We start from the raw sequence: 16,964 nt of genomic DNA on the forward strand, positions 1-16,964 counted from the left end.
CATGAAATGAGATTTCTTAAGACCATATAACAGAAGAGATGATTTCTGTTAGGATTATGATAGAGTACGAAGTGGGGAAAAAAAAAACCCAAAAAACAAAAAAACCAATATGAAACTGTGTGCTGACCACAAATGTAGGACTTCAAAATACCCATATAAAGGAGAACAGAATTCAGCAAGAAATGATTTTACCGGGGATAGCAGGAAAGGTGGTTTTATAAACTCTACTTTGTTATGTGTTCCAGATTTCTTCTAATATGTATGGCAACCATTTGCAGTGAAGAAAACAGGAGCAGCTTCTCTGCTGGGCCCTTGTGCAGGGCAGGGCAGACACTTACCTAAAGAGAGCCTTGAGGTTCTCTGGGAGCTCCGTGCGGCCGGCGTAGCCCGGGTTCATGGTGATGAAGATTCCCACAGAAGGATCCAGGCTGATCTCCTCCCCAAGGAAGTTGAATCGCTGCTTCTTGTCTCGGATTGCATCTTGAATGCTTTTGACCTGGTGAGCAAGTTGATGGAAACAGTCTGCACCATGTTCCGAGGGTGGGGTGCTAGCTAAGGCTGGGAAGCATGGTGATACCTGCTCTGGGGCCCCTTCCCCTGAAGGACAGGCACAGTGGTGGCATCCTGGACCGTCTCCTGCCTTGTCCAGAAGAAATCTAGTTGCCCATATCTGTACTGGCAGCACAGCAGTTAAGGGGTTGGGAGTGAACAGTGAGAAGGTGTCTAACCCCACTCCCTGGGCACTGTTCTGAGGGCTTCTTGCATATTAATTCATTTGCTCTCCACCAAGATCTTTCGAACCCAATCCTTGAAGCACTAGGCAGTGGGGTAGTTTGCCTGACCTTGCACCACTAGTAAATGGTCATGTTCTGGACTTGAATCCGGGCAAGGGGACTCGGGAGCCTGGGCTCTTGGCCCTGCATGACGGAGGGAACACCGGACCTACCCCCAGGGCGTGTGCTGAAGATTAAATGAAATCAAGCCTGCAAAGAGCTTAGCATACAGAAAACGCTTAAGAAAGGCATTGGGAATTGTTAATGTGGTCCTCAGCCTGGCTTACCTCCTCTGACCACGTCTCTAGAACAGACATTGTGATCATAGCCTACCTCTTTAGGGATCGGGTGCCCCGGAGATGGCAAAGTAAGGCCGGACCCACATCCCTGAGGGCTAGGAGGGCCTTTCTGAAGAGATCAGTCTTGTTCTTCAATGTGGGGACGTAAGCTGAAGCTTGACCTGGTCAGCTCTACATTCTAGATCACTCTTACAGCAGTGGGAGCGGAGACAGAAACAGAACCACTGTTTTTCACATATGGCGCTTTGGAAAAGCATGTGCAAAAATGATCCATGACAAAAGGAGGGAAGACAAGAGGGACACACTTGTTCGGCCCAGCCCCGGAATGTCTCCAAGTATCTCCAGCTTCTTGGGGTTCCTGAAAGCAAAAACTGACAGCAGGTGGAGCGGGGAGAGGGTGGGCAGTGCAAGGTTTTGAGTGAGCTCTAGTCACGTCGGTCATGGTCAGGGTGTTTAGAAGACCCAAGCCTTTTGGGAAGACTGGGCTGTAGGTGCGTGTCTGGGAGAGAGGGGACAGACAGAAACAGAGAAGGACAGAGCCAGAGCTGGAACACTTATGGAAGGGAGAGGTGGACAGACAGAAGGACGACAGATGGACAGCAAGAGCCAAAGTGGAAGAGAAAGACAGGAAGCAGCTGGGCCATCTACCACAGAGCAAGGCTCTCTCCAGTGCCTGGCTGGGCGGAACTCACCAGAACGTGGGACAGATCTACAGTTAAGATTCCGCTCCTTTCCCCAAAGTAAAGCTCTCGAGACCAAACACATTTGAGCTCACGGCAATTAGTTTGAGACTGAAACCTCTCTTCTGCACACAGAATGGCAATGCCGTTGTGGGGCAGGTGGTCTCCAGCACACTGCGCACGTGGGGCTCATGGCACAGCCCTGCACAGCAGCCCCCCGCCTCCCCATCACCCCGCAGCTTATGTGGGTGGTTAAGAATGGGCTCTCTCCGGGGCGCCTGGGTGGCTCAGTGGGTTAAAGCCTCTGCCTTCAGCTCAGGTCATGATCTCAGGGTCCTGGGATCGAGCCCCACATCAGACTCTCTGCTCAGCAGGGAGCCTGCTTCCTCCTCTCTCTCTACCTGCTTCTCTGCCTACTTGTGATCTCTGTCAAATAAATAAATAAATAATCTTTAAAAAAAAAAAAAAAAGAATGGGCTCTCTCCCGTGGCCCCAGGCCTCTCAGCTATCAAATATGCGGAATACGCACCATCTTATAGGGTGGGAAAGCGAGTTTAGTTGCCATTTACTGATTGACCTGATACCCTTGGGCGAAGGCTAGAGCCCAGGACCCTTTCAGCCACTCACGGTGACTCCGCTTCGCTCCTGCAACACCCTAGCCCCAGAACCTCACTCTCAGGCAGAATCTACCACGCACCATAGCACCGCGGCATGTCCTTTCATGTGAAATTCTACAGGGGGCGCTCGTGAGCGAGAGTATGGAGCCAATTCAAAGCTGGAGCATCTGAGTGTTTGACGTGAGTTGTCCTGTTGGGTCCTCTCAATAGCTGGGCGAGATGGGCAGATCCTCATTTTAAAGGTAGGGAAACCTCATTTTAAAGGTAGGAAAACCTCATTTTAAAAAGCTGTGCCCCAGTTATGCAAGACGCCAAGTTTAGGGAGGTGAGGGGAGGGGCACAAGGAAAAGCGAAGCTGTTTCTATGACTCATAGTGTAAGTCTAAAGTCAATCAAAAATAAAAAGTTGCAAGAAAAAAAGAAAAAGAAACTTGCCAGCTGTCTAACAGTTGGTACGCGGGGCAACCCGAGTTACCAACTGGGCAATCTGGTCCCAGGGCTCGTGCTCTCATTAGGCCCTTCCCCAAACTGCCTTTTACCAGAAGGACAGTGTGCCAGCCATGCACGGCTCCGCATCAGACATGTACCTTTTGGGGGAATTTTGTTTTGCTCTGAAAACAATCATAATTTGGAGACCTGTGTTCCCATGAGGTAAGAAAAGGCACATTCACTTACTAAAGAAAACACACACACACACACATACACACATGGCTACGTAGAAACCAGTGTTCTCAACTAGGGGTGATTTTGTACCTGTCCTCCCCAAGGGACATCTGGCCATGGCTGGAGACATTTTTGTTGTCTCAAGTTGGAGGGGGTGGAATTTCTGGAATTATCAGGCTCAAGACATTGAACATGCCGAAGTTGGGGAAACTGTGGTTCACAAAATCATTTTACCAGTGAGGAAATTGAAGGCAAGAAGGTACAAGGGGCTCCTCCACCATTTGGCATCCTGGGGCCTACCAAATTCCTTTGCAAATTCTTAGCTCCACCCTGGCTGACCCAGTCAGAAATTCTGGGGTGGGGTCCAGTTGATGGGTAAGCCCTCCAGATGATTTGGATATATGCTCAATTCAAGAACTACCATGGTCTGGTTAATTCTTGGGTTTCCCCTCCTCCCCCCTGCCCACGGTGTCCCCATCAGATCTGCAGGCTGGCCCCTCCCCCTTGGCGCACCTGTGCCTTCCACTCCCTCTGCCCCACCTGCCATGGACAGGACATGTCTCTGCAGCCCGCCAACCTGGGCCAACCCGGCTTAAGCTGGTGGGTCTTGAGGTCAGACGCATGTAAAGCAGAAGGCAGAAAGTGAGCTCCATGAGAGAGGGATGATTAAAGGCTGTGGAGGCTGGAAGAAAAAGTGAACCTATCAAGACCCACCGGGTTTGGGCTGGGGGGTCAGAGTTCTGACCTCTCTGTATCACAGGCCAGCCCCGATTGCAGATGATTGGTCCAGGATCCTGCACAAGCCTTGTGGGCATGTCTGACCCTGGGGGTGCTGATGGGATCTCTTAAGAATGAGGTCTTTCCCTTCCAAGGCTAAAAGCTGGTGGGTATCATGGAGGGTTCTACCCTGACATCCTCCCACCTAGGCTGGAGACTCTTATCAGATACACTCATGAAGGCTAATGGTCACACCATCTTTTCTGCAGGTGACAGGTGTCAAGGAGGTCGTCAACTAGCTTGGAGTTGCCTGAATCCTCCCAGTTTTTTCCTCCAAGCCCCTCTACCTTGCCCTTTCCATTCTAGGGAAGTGGCCCACTTCAGGGTCCAGACCTTGCCCCCAGATGCCATGTGGTACTAAAATCCTGTCTTGCTCACTTCATCCTTCTCTCTGCAAAAGCAGATTACAGTTTGCAGGAAGTGCAACCCACTCACGCTTTGTACTTTAGGGAAAAAAAAAAGTAATTTCGTGTTTTCACCTTAGACCTTCAGCTCCTCTATAAAGAGTGGTATGTGGGAAGCTCCCTTGGTTCTGAGACCCTAGCATGTGTTCGGTGCCCTAAGTCCTTGGAACACTGCTGTGGTGGCCTCCCAAGGCCTTGTTAACTGATCTGTCGCTTCTTGCTGCTTCCTTCCTTGGCCCCAGCATACCTGTGCCATGGGGAAGGAAGGGACATGGCAGAAATGTCTGGTCAGGGAGCATGGAGAGGGACAGGGGGCTGGAGGGAGGGGGGCGGTAGAGTGTGTCCTGCAGACACGAATCTCTGGACACAAGGCCTAGCAAGCTGATTGAGATGGTACTGGCAAAATTCTGGGGGGAAAAAAGGGTAAGTGTATTTTATACATTTTTAAAAAGTAGCAGAGTAATAGCTCTCACAAATGCCACACTTTATCCCAATCACATATGCAGTTCTGCTTGACCAATCTGACAGAGACATGAAAATACCCACCTCCAAGAATGTTGGAGCACACACACTTTTGGAGAAGTTACGGGGAAGAGGAGCACAGACAGGCAAGGAGCCAGAGGAAGAGACAGAGAAGGGGGGTAGGGGGGATGGGGGAGAACGATCACAGCTGGTGTGGCTTCTGAACCAACATGCCAGCCTGGATTGCTGCGGGAATAATTAAGTGCAATTTTCTCCTTGGACGGGTGTAGGATTTTAAACGGGATGGGCTCAGATTCTGCCCAGGCTGTTGTCAGACCACTTTCTTGAGAATGTCTCTCCTACAGGTGTGTGCCGAGGCTGGAATATGAAAGCATCCAGAATTCTGGGTTGAACTTACTTAATTCCAGAAGCAAAACGGAACTTCGTAGAACCTACTAGGACATTCTGTTGGGCAGTTTCAAAATAAGGTGAATTCACACTGTTTATCTATTATGTTAGGGAAAGTGGCTGGTGAGTATTGCCTCATCACTTAGGGCACTATGTTTGGGAAGACAGTCTGAAGTTGGGCCAGCTGAGAAGGAGTGAAGAGTGTTGAGGAGGCTGGTGAGACCTGGGTGTGGACCCTCCTTCCCCGCCCCATGTCTCAGGCCCTTTTATTGCCCTTTAACCTGTGGCCTGCAGTGCTCACATAATAATGATAGTAATCACCACTTCCATCATCATCATAGTCATCACCATCATCAGTACCACTGTCACCACCACCACCACCATCATTACTGCTATTTCCACACCATCACCATCATCATGACCATCATCATGACCACCATCATTATGGTCACCATCATCATCATGGCCAACACCATCACTATCATCTTATCACCACTATTTTCACACTACCATCATCACCATGACAACCATCATCACTGTGATCATCACCATGACCATCATCACCAATATCATCACTACCAGTATAACCACCACCAATATCACCACCACCACCACCACTGCCACCCAACATCATAGTTATCACCATCATTACCACCATCATCATGCATCACCATCACTACTATCATTATTATCATGACCACCACCATCACCACCACGATCACCATCAGCACGGTCTTCACCACCCCCATCACCATCACCACCACCATCATCATAGTCATCATCATCATCATCACCACCACCACTATCATCATCATGGTCATCACCATCATCACCACCATCATTATTATGACCACCATCATCACCACCACCATCATCATGGTCACCACCATCAACACCACCATTACTGCCGTCGGTAGTATCACAGAGATTAATACTTGTCACATGCCTACTATCTGTAGAGCTTTAAATGCTTTACACACATTAACTCTTTTAATAATTATTACAACTGTATCTAGTAGGTACTATTATTAGCCCTCTTTACAGATGTGAGACTTGAGACATAGACTTGCCTAAAGTCACCCAGCTGGTAGGTGGCAGAACCAGAGCTGAACATTGTTGTGTGGTTTCAGACATGAACTGCACACATAAGCACTTGCTAACCTCCTTGCTTGGTTTATCTCACCCTACAAGAAGGTGTTTAAGATCCCAATTGCATGTGGGGCTGCTCCCACAATCTCTGGAACCCAAGATGAGCTCTACATTGACCCTGCTGGCTCTCACTGCTTCTTGTTGGCTCTTCCCCAGGGCTTCTTGGAGGCACACCGAGATGGCCCTTTGGCAACCCTGCTGCACTAGGACACCATGGGGGTAACTGTTGAGGCTAAGGGATTTCAGGGAGGGCAGTCATCTCAACACAGCCTGACTGGTGAGAAGAGAAAGGCCCTCTGCAGTAAGGCCAGCAGCCAGAAGGGAGGATGCGGAAACTCCTACCAGCAGAGATGAGAGAGGTAGACATTACAGTAGGTAGAACTAACAGAGGATGGTGGGAAAGTGAGTAAAAAAGATGGGTGATCCATGAGTTGCCAGGTGTCTACAGTGGAGGAAGGAGAAAAACCCCAGGTACATGGTATAATTATGGTTATCCATCCCGACACTCATGGCCGCAAAGAGCTTAAGCTTCTCTCCCGACTCTCAGAACCATCTTAGGCCCAGAATTAGTACTCAGAGAAAGCTCTATTTTATTCATGTTACTCTACATCCTCTATCCCCAAATTCACACAGAGCTGAAAGGGGCCTTAATCCTGGTCCTTCTAAGTTCTGAAGTGACCACACAGAGGTGAACGCAGTCAGTGCCATGTTTTTGGCCAGCTCAGGCGTGTTTCTCTTTTCTTTCTTTCCTTTTTTAATTGATTGAGTTGCCAACTTCCAGAAACCTGGAGATTTTTTAAATAAAAATCTGGAATTTCAGCTTCTCTTTAGAATTTAAAAAATCTGGCAGCACTGACATATTCTGACAAGGCAGAAGTGTGCTGGTAAATGTGAAGACCCAGCTCGCCAGGAGAATGAAATGCTTGATTTGTAGGATTTGCCAGTTTCTATTGTGAGAGGACTCCCGTCACACCTGATTTCGAGCCACCGATGTGAAAAGCACCCAGCCAGCACCTGTGGCCCAAGCTAGTTGAGGGTTCTCAGTCCAAGAGAGTGTTCCAGCCGGCTCTTTGACTTTCTGCTGCCCCCAACTCCTACCCAGTCCAACAATCCAGAGGCAGGGAAAACCATACATTGCCCCTGGGAATGAGAGAAGAGCTCCATGGTTTTGCAACTTGCGAAAGTCTTATCAAGAGACAGGGCAAGAGTCCCTGAATGGCAGCACCAACAGGCTGGCCAATGCAAGAGATGGAAAGCCTGACTACCTTGTGCAGGGGGCAGGGGGTGTGAAGTGCAGGGACCCCCACAGAGCCCTCACCCAACCGCTTACAGCTCCCAGATCCACCTGGAGATGAAGGTGAGCCATGAAATCAATGGATGGTGTGAGCTCCATTGCTGTTCCAGCCCATATGGACGGTGACAGCCTGTGGCATGGGGACAGCATGCTGGGGTGGGGAGGGGTGTCCTGTCAGGATGCACAGGCCAGCGGGAGCAGGAGGGTGCTGCTTCTGTTAGCTTCCCCACCGTGGACCACCATCTGCTGCAGACACAGGGTGGTCTGCGGTGCCCTAGCCCCCGGAAGCATGTCTGTCGAGCTAAGCTTTTGCCTTGTCCACACCCCTGCCCCGCCCATTCCACTCATTGGCACTGAAGGAATCAAACTGAGGCTTAGGGGGACCGAAGAGTCCTGCCCAGCTCTGTTTTTCTTGTTTTGTCCTCTATACATATTGCTCCGGAAATCAAGGCAAAAGACAGGAGGGAAATTATGTGGTTGGGCTGTATGGAGCCCAGGCACAAACTGGGAGGCCAGTCATGCCAGTGTCCTAACCGCCGTCACCATGGGCTTCCTTCACTGCGTAGACCCTTATACCGCCTTGTGGAGCTGGTACCCTGGGGGGCCTGAGACCACAAGCTCCCCTGAGGCACCAAGTTTCCTAGAAGGAGGAGAGAACAGGTGCTGGCAAAGGCTATGCTTTGCTGGGGCAATGGGGAGGCTTTGGGGGAAGGCCGGGGGTCTACCACTGAGGATGCAGCTCCAACTGGGGCCACCACAAGAGGCCACTGACTTCACTATGGCCACTGACTTTCCTGCTGCTCAGCCCCTCCTTAAAACCATTGCTGAGCAGGGAGCAATTTCCCCTACAGAAGCTTCTAGAGGCTCCCTGCTGCCCACTGAAGGCACAGTACACATCACGGCATCAGAACTCGTCTACTATTTGCCTTGAACCCACCCCTCTAGCCTCACGTTCTTCTCTAGCATTTTACTCCTTATATACCAGATATCTGTGTCTAGACCTGCACCCTGACAGTGTGGGCGGGGGCACTGGGTTCAAGTCTTAACCTTGCCACTTGCTGACAATGTGTCTTTGGACAAATTACTTTTCAGCTGGTCTTCGGATTTTCCCCACAGCGTCTATCTATGACATATGTGATGATACGTAAGAAGTAGTTGGCACAGAAAAGAGTTTCAGCAGAAGCTGTCTCTCTTTTCCCTTCCCCTCCCTCTTTCTGCTTGCTTCCTCGTTCTGTAAAGACCCTTACCCTAATCTACACCATCTCCACCTCTTTTAAGGCCTGGTTTCAAGATGGTGTATTATTTAGCAGTCTTGCCCCATCCCGTGAGTCCAGAATCAAATCACTCCTAGAGCACTGAAGAGCGCTAATGCCCATCTCAAGAGCTAAAGTTGATTTGTGAAGTTAGGGTTCAAGTCCTATTCAACCAGGGGCCCCCTCCCCCTAGTTCTGAGCATAGCACTCACTGTGCTACATGTGTTTCATGGAGGAGACGATTTCTGGATGAGTTGAAAGACAAGTGGCCACACAGATGTGACCCAAACATGACTTTCTTCCTTCAGCAACGGGCACCCTGGGAGCCTCGATTTAAACACAATGAGGGGAACTGGACCGAGGGAGGTAGAGCAGCTTTCCCAGACTCAACTACAACAAGGAAGACGCTTCCAAAGTCCATGGCCTTTCCAAGAGCTGGGCCCTTCCATCCAGTCTGATCCTTTCCTCGCCCCTCAGGAAGCAGGTGGAACTGTCACACTGTCACAGAGGAGGAAATGGAGTCCCATGGCCAGTAAATAGATCCACCTCAGTTAAGGACTCACAGGATGCCCATATCCTTGCTCCAGGGCTGATTTTAGAGGGTGAGGGGGCACGGAGTCCAAGTGGGGAAGGTGACACAGAAGTGGATGAGCAGAGCTTGACAGCAAGAGGATGCAGGCTTCCACAGTGTGAGGCAAGAAGACCATGGGGGCTCCCACTGACTTTGGCCCCCATACCTGCACGGCCACCACTGACAGGACCTCCACTGAGATTCGGTTAAACTCATCGAAACAGCCCCAGGCACCAGTCTGAGCCAGGCCTTTGTAGATATTGCCGCAAGACTGCAACAAAACGTAAAAAGATTAAATTAGTCTCGGTGCTGGGCTCTTTGTCGTGCATCTAAGTCAGTCCCCATCCTGTTTGTGAGAGATCCTTTCAGTCCTCTCAAGATCACCGGTTTGAGAAACTCCTATTATAATTTCAAGGGCACTTACATTCTCGATGGCTACAGGTGCCCACATAAGGCATGGGATCAAACAGAACATTTTTAAGACACCTGGACTAAAATCCTTTTAAAATGTCATCAGGCTTCCATTACTGTTGATTCTGTAGCTTTCAAAATCCCAGAAAATGAATAAAATATTGTTATTATTATTATTTTTTGCACCATACAGACAAAAAAAAAAAAAAAGCCTTCTATTCAGCCTTTGGCATGTGCTGATAAAAAAAGTTTATGTCTGTATCTTTAGATCCGGGCCCCAACTCCCAGGCCTCCCAGAGAGCTAGGAAGCTGGAGATAGACAGGGAAAGTGATAAGATCTGTAGAAAGTGAACGATAGGTAAATATTTTCAAATGAGAGCAAGAAAAGAATTTCAAAGGGAAGATGGCATATCTTCCCTAAAAGTAAAAACCGTCTTGGCATTCGGTGTGAAGCAGTAAACCATGGAGTCATACAAAAGGGGAGGTTACGGGGGGAGGGGGACACTCTCAAGGCCATTGGCAAGGTGATGTCGCTAAAGCACTGGGCAAGTGGAAAAGTCTCATTTGCTTCTGTGAGGAGGGTCTGCTGACCCTCAGCACTATGCACAGCTCATGCTCTAGATGCAGAAGGGCTCAGTCCCTCTAAGCGCTTCTAGCTAGGCTGTGGACAGAAGGTGTACAGACAAAACAGGTAAATTGCCACAGGACCAGTGGTTCCAATGGGCTTAGTAAATGACACAGCTGTTCATAGCATTCAGAGAGGAGAGTGAATTAAAGCACTTGCTAGTGATCAGTGTTGCCAAAGAGCTGAATTTCAGACAGTATTAGGACATTTCCCGAAGTTGATTTCATGGTATGCCAAATCCCGGAGATGTCGCTTGAAGAGAAAGCATTTGGGTCAACTGAGTTTAGGAAACACTGCATTCTAGAACCCTCCTTTGCTAATTTACAACATATATTAGGATTTTAAGGGAAGGACTGGAAAGTCCTGCACCATGAAATTTGGTCAATGTATTAAAGCCAGGATTTTGTTTTCCTCATGGGACTCCTGGTTTTCTCAGCATGCACGCTGGTGAACATTCGTGTAGTGGACAGAATGCAGGAAGGGAAGTCAGAAGATCTGGGGTGCTGGTATCTCACAGAACTATATGTTGTCTTCAGAACACGCAGTGGGAATGCTGGATGATAAGTATCTGGGCAGGCAGAATGGAAGAGGATAGGAAAGAGTGGGTAAGGGCTTTCCAGGAGCAGTAAATATTATGGGCAAAGTATGAGCAAAACCATAGTATGTCTAGGGAAAAATAAAGCTGCTGTTTGGGCTACAAAGTTGAATTACAAAAGGAGGTCATGGTTATGAAATCCTTGAATTATCAGAAGGGACTGTGGAGGTCCGTGGAGGTTTGGGGCAGAGGAAAGCAAGATTAAAGCAACATTTTAGGAGAATAGATCTAACATCCCATAAGCTAGCCTGTGATAATGATGGAAGGATAAGCCCCCCATTTCTTTAAGCTCCCTGAATTAATGGATTCCTCTATTCATGCAACAGACACTTCCTGAGTACGTACTATGAATCAGGGACTATCCTAGGTCATGAGGAATCAGCTGTGAGTGGGGACACAAAGCCATAATCCTTATGGGGTATACATTCTAGGGGAGAAAACAGACAATGACACAAAAAGAAGAGAAGGTCAGATAATGACAAGTCTCATGAGAGTCCTACAATGATATGGTTATTTCGGACTGAGTAGCCATTGATAGTCCCTCTATGGAGGAGGGGATGTAAATCCCAGACATTGCATCTTATAGGTGGATGTTATTCTTATTGTATTCATGAGTATGTGTGTGGGTATATATAACACTTGATATGCATATATAGTAATATATATTATGTCCATTACTGTCTTTGGCAACATATCAAATGCCACCATTACTTATATGGCAGTTTGGGAATCAAAAGCCCATGTCTTTGCAGATGAACAGTGGTTCTGAAAACTTGTTAAAGATTCCATCAAGTGGAAATCTGATATAGAAGACAAAAAAAGGGTAAAGTTTCCATAGGTGGATACTGGTCATCCCCACACTTTACCCTGTGGGCCTGAGTATAGCCAGGGACCCCACATCACCAAACTTTTTGATGCCACCTCAACAATAGGAAGATACTATGAGCCTGACTGTGGTGTCACCTAGCACAAGACACTGTTTCTGGAATAAGGCCAAAGATCTGGGAGCTTTGAAAGACCTGCTGAAGGATGAATCAACATTGGTGAGTGATTGCAACTATGGAAGGAAGGACATGAAAGATCAGGGTGTCTAAGATTTCCACACTGGGGAACAGGGAAAAATGAGAACCTTAGCATGCATGGCTTGGGGATGCTGGCTGGGAGGAAGATGGGGGTCAGCAGGAAATGTCTGAGAAAGGGTGTTAACCAAACATGACGGCATTCAAATGCCCTTCCTTCTAATTGGGAAGACTAGTTCTTGGGCGAGCCTGGAAGGTAGATTCTGAAGTCATCAGGACCGAGATAAAATGTGAAATTATAAGAGAGGATCAGAGAAGGAGACCCAGATGGCAGGATCAGAGAGTTATTGTGGAATATAATGTTTCAGAGACCAAGAGAGTAGGTTTCTCAGGAAGGGATGTGTGTTTTATAGTGTTGATGCCACAGAAAGGTAAAAAAAAAAAAAAATCCCAGGTACTTTCAGGTTCAAAACTATTTGCTGCTTCAGCAACAGCATCTCTGAATTAAGGTCAATGGAGACAGTACTGCTGGCATGACATAAAGAACATTTTAGCACTAAAATTGCACTAAAATTGCAATGGTTTCCAGAGGAAGCGACTAGGTTTATGGGTTTTCCAACCAGATGCAACAGAGGGGAGCCATGACTTTGCTTTATCCCCAAGTCTTCACACTGTTCTGTGTCCACCCTGTTACCTGATACCTACAGAGGCAGAAGGCAATGTGAAGGTCCCTGACCACAGTCCATCTCTCCTCTTTACCACCCCCCCCATCTTAACACCCACCCTTCCCCATGTCCACCAGGTATCATTAAAGTCTCTCATTTTTTCTTTTCCATTTATACTACCCCAGGGTCTGGTGACTCACCATTCCTGGTTTGAGTAACTGCAATGTTCTCAGCAAAAATTTCCCCCCTTTCAGTCCCTTCTTGTTCCCATTCATCTGGCTACCCAAGGAGTCTTCCTCAGATGCCATCCATTTTTGTCATGCTTCCACCTGAGTCCTGAAGCCCACAGGGTCTTCCTAATGGCCACCACTTCTGGAGCATGTTCTTTTCATGGCTTTTTGTCCCTCCCTCCTTGTGGAACCCCTATCTCCTATAATCTATCCTCCAGTCTGCTCTCATGCACTTGGCTACTGCTCCATATTTATTGCTAACTTGTTCTCTGGGGATATGGAAACAGGTTGTTGTGAGTGTTGTGAATGACCCGTCAGAATGACACCTGATGAAGTGTGAAATGGCTCTTCCTGACCCTCACTCCATTCTCTCCTTGTCCCAGCTAAGCCCTGTGAGGACAGTTCAGGGGAGAAGGCAGAGCAAGGAGCAGGGAAAGGACTGTGATGCACAGGGAACTTGGTTATGTCTTTGAAGCTGACATTCTAATGGGTTAGGGGGTGTTAAAATGGCACACGCCCTGTCTGGCACTCACCCAAACCTTACACAGTCTTGGGTCTCCACCCTCCAGGATGTTCGTGACCAGCGTACTCTGTGCTCTTCCCATCTCTGAAGTATTCCAGGGATTGGAGTCCATAGAACACACATTCTACATGCTATTTGGTATCTCCCCTAATTATTTCATATATCTCTATTGTCTATCCAGATAGACCAGGTTATACTTTGTCTCTGTATCTATCCATCATCTATCTATCTATCATCCTGTCATCTCTCTCATTTCTCTGTCATTTATCCATCTACCTATGTGTATTCCTCTGTATCATGTATCTATCCATCCGCCCACCCACCCATTCATCCATCCTTTCATGATGCACACACATGCTGAGCAATGGTGATACTCCGTAAATTAACTTGCTTACTGGAGAGCATTTTGTGATGAAAATAACTCTAATCAGCTGGACAACAAAGAGAAGAGGAGGTTTGCAAACAGCTCAGTGAGGATGTTGGTTACATAGGATATTTGAGGCCTAAGAAGAGACCACCATTATTTTGGCATGTTTCCCTACAGTTATCCCTATAGTTCTTGCTCTTATCTGTGTCTTCAGTAAACTCAACCAAAGCTTTGCACAGTCCAGACAAACTATGGATAGACCCCTCTTCTCATCCTGTACCCTCAGAAGCATTGGTGGGGTATGAGGATTCAGCTGTAAGTTTTGAAAGAATTGGAGAAGATAGCCTTGGTGACTCCCTCGCCGTGGGGCCAACTCATTTATTTATGTTTGCTTGCCAGGTATCAATTTGAAGAAACCCTGATGATCTCCTTCAATCGCTACACCAGGTCTTCTACGTCTAAATGAGCGTGTCCTCTGGAACGTCCCTCTGGGAGAATATACTTATTCAGCAAGTCTGCCTTTGATCAACTATAGAAGAATCTAGAAACTTAATTCTTTTGTTTTTTTTAATTTTTAATTTAATTTTATTTATTTGACAGAGAGAGAGAGATCACAAGTAGGCAGAGAGGCAGGCAGAGAGAGGAGGAAGCAGGCTCATTACTGAGCAGAGAGCCCGATACAGGGCTCGATCCCAGGACCCTGAGATCATGACCTGAGCCGAAGGCAGAGGCTTAATCCACTGAGCCACCCAGGTGCCCCTAGAAACTTAATTCTTAAAGGTTGAGTTCATAGGAAAAAAACCACTTCCTTCTTTTAGCCTGACTTAAAGAGAAATATTACTTTAAAAAGTTTTTTTTGAGAGAGAGCATACACATGTGTGCACATGCTCCCATGCTGGGGTAGAGGGGGAGGGAGAGAAAAATTCTTAAGCAGGCTCCGCACCCACCATGGAGCCCGACTCCTGGCTTGATCCCATGACCCTGAGATCGCAAACTGAACTGAAATCGAGAGTCAGATGTTTAACTGACTAAAACACCCAGGTACCCCCCTCCGTTTTTTTTTTTTTGTTTTTTTTTTTTTTTAGAGAAATAGCACTTTAATGTGTTCATCAATAAAAACAACCATGATAAAATGTAAATTGTGTAGAATACAGGCAGGACAGCGGTTTGGCACCTGAATCCTCACTTTGTTTGCTTGCTATGAGCAAACGCGGTGGCTTAGGTCTCTGCAACTCTTTGCACAGCAAAATTTTCCATACAAGAGAAATTACTAAACTTACAGCTGATGAATCTCATTTAGACTTCTGTATGTTAGCTCACAGTCTCTAAAAGTATTCTTAAATTAAGTTTATTTTGTACCCCATCTATGATGATTTACTCATATAAATGTTTAATCTACTAATGCTAAGGCTTTATTTTTCCTCCCACTCTAAATTTATTTACATGCCATCCTGTTTCAAAAGGGACTTAAGATAATTTACCAAACTAATACAATAAAACAAAATGAAAATAAGGAGAAAGTGAGACAATCTTATTACACTTCAAAAAAAAAAAAAAAAGAATCGGGGCACCTAGGTGGTTCAGTGGGTTAAACTCTGCCTTCAGCTCAGGTCGTGATCCCAGAGTCCTGGGATCAAGCCCTACATCGGGCTCTCTTCTCAGCAGGGGGCCTGCTTCCTCCCTCTCTTTCTGCCTGCTTCTCTGCCTACTTGTGATCTCTGTCTGTCAAAAAAATAAATAAAATCTTAAAAAAAAAAGAATCTATATGACCTCTAGCAGAATATTGCTAGCTAAGAAGTGACCTATGGACCTCTTGTTCCTCTTGCTTTTCTCTAGGACACAGAACCTGGAATACATTTAAAAAAGTAAAAACGACGAATGCCTGAATGAAGAACGTTGGTCTTGCCCTTGACCTTCGTGGGTATCACTTGTTGGAGTGGAAGTTAATCTAGTCTCCTTCAGAAGTCACATCTGCCCTTGTAAAAGTATTTTTCCCGGGGCACCTGGGTTAAGCCTCTGCCTTCAGCTCAGGTTATGATCTCAGAGTCCTGGGATCAAGCCCCGCATCAGGCTCTCTGCTCAGTGGGGAGCTTGCTTCCCCTTCTCTCTCTGACTGCCTCTCTGCCTACTTGTGATCTCTCTCTCTGTCAAATAAATAAAGTCTTTAAAAAAAAAAAAGTATTTTTCTCTTGTAGAAATACTGGGGAAATGCCCACTTTTCCAGAGAAGCACAAATTCAACTTCCATGTGAAGACTTCATGGGAGCCACTTGTGAGCCCTTCTGTAGTTCTAGGTCAAACAGTGAATGTAGGCCTTTGGATAGATGCTCAGCCTCTTCATTGTACAGGTGACAAGAGACCTCAAAATGAAGCTCATTGGCTTACAGGGAGGTAACCAATCTCCAGGGATCAGAGATCCTCAGGTCTCCTGGGATGAAGCCAGCAGAGACCTCGATGCCTGGACCTCTGAGCTGGGCCAGGGTAGCATGAATAAACCTGGACCTCAACTGGGCTGCCACCCAGTTCCTAGTCCTGCTCCCCCACCACCCCGCCCCTGAGTTGAGGCATACCTTGTAGTCCATCTGCTCTGAGCAGTTGAACACATACACCATGATGCCCAGTGCTCGGCCCAGGTCCTTGGTGGTCTCGGTCTTGCCTGTGCCTGCGGGTCCTGCTGGTGCTCCACTCATGGTCAGGTGCAGAGACTGGGTGAGGGTGATGTAGCATCTGGGGAACACAGGAAGGCGGAGGTCATTGCCAGGGCCCTAGGTGGCCTGACCAATGGCTCTGGCCCTGCTGGGTCCTGGGGAGATAGACCTCAGGTTCTAGGCCCTGGGAGACCCGACAGCTTCTGTAAAGGAAAGCCAGAGCCCCCCACTCCCACCTGTTCCGCTCAGTGCTATGGGGAGAACTCTCTGAAGGGTCACCTGATCCTTCAAGGGCATCACAGGCTCACTGCCACGCCTTCTGATCTTGCACCTGCTCACTGACCATCTCTCCATCCCTCCAGCCCCAGTGCCCTAAGTGTCTTCATGGAGAGCTACTCTCATGTGTCCATGCTATGTTCTGAATGTCTGTGTTCCCCAGCCTCCCAGTTCCTTTGAGGAAATCCTAACCCCCCAAAGAGTATAATGTTGGGAAGTGGGGCCTTTGGGAGGTGATTAGCTCATGAAGGTGGAGC

At 47.6% G+C, this 16,964-nt stretch overlaps 1 protein-coding gene across 1 annotated transcript in view; it reads right to left on the reverse strand.

Moving 5' to 3' along the window:
* DNAH9 (dynein axonemal heavy chain 9) overlaps positions 1–16,964 on the reverse strand; it is a 342,755-nt gene that overhangs the window by 209,806 nt on the left and 115,985 nt on the right. Inside the window, 3 exon segments of the mRNA XM_047707126.1 lie at positions 339–496; positions 9,516–9,620; positions 16,354–16,510. Of these exon segments, the coding sequence (XP_047563082.1) occupies positions 339–496; positions 9,516–9,620; positions 16,354–16,510 (420 nt within the window).

Source organism: Lutra lutra, chromosome 16, assembly GCF_902655055.1.
Source record: "Lutra lutra chromosome 16, mLutLut1.2, whole genome shotgun sequence".
Lineage (NCBI taxonomy): Eukaryota > Metazoa > Chordata > Mammalia > Carnivora > Mustelidae > Lutra > Lutra lutra.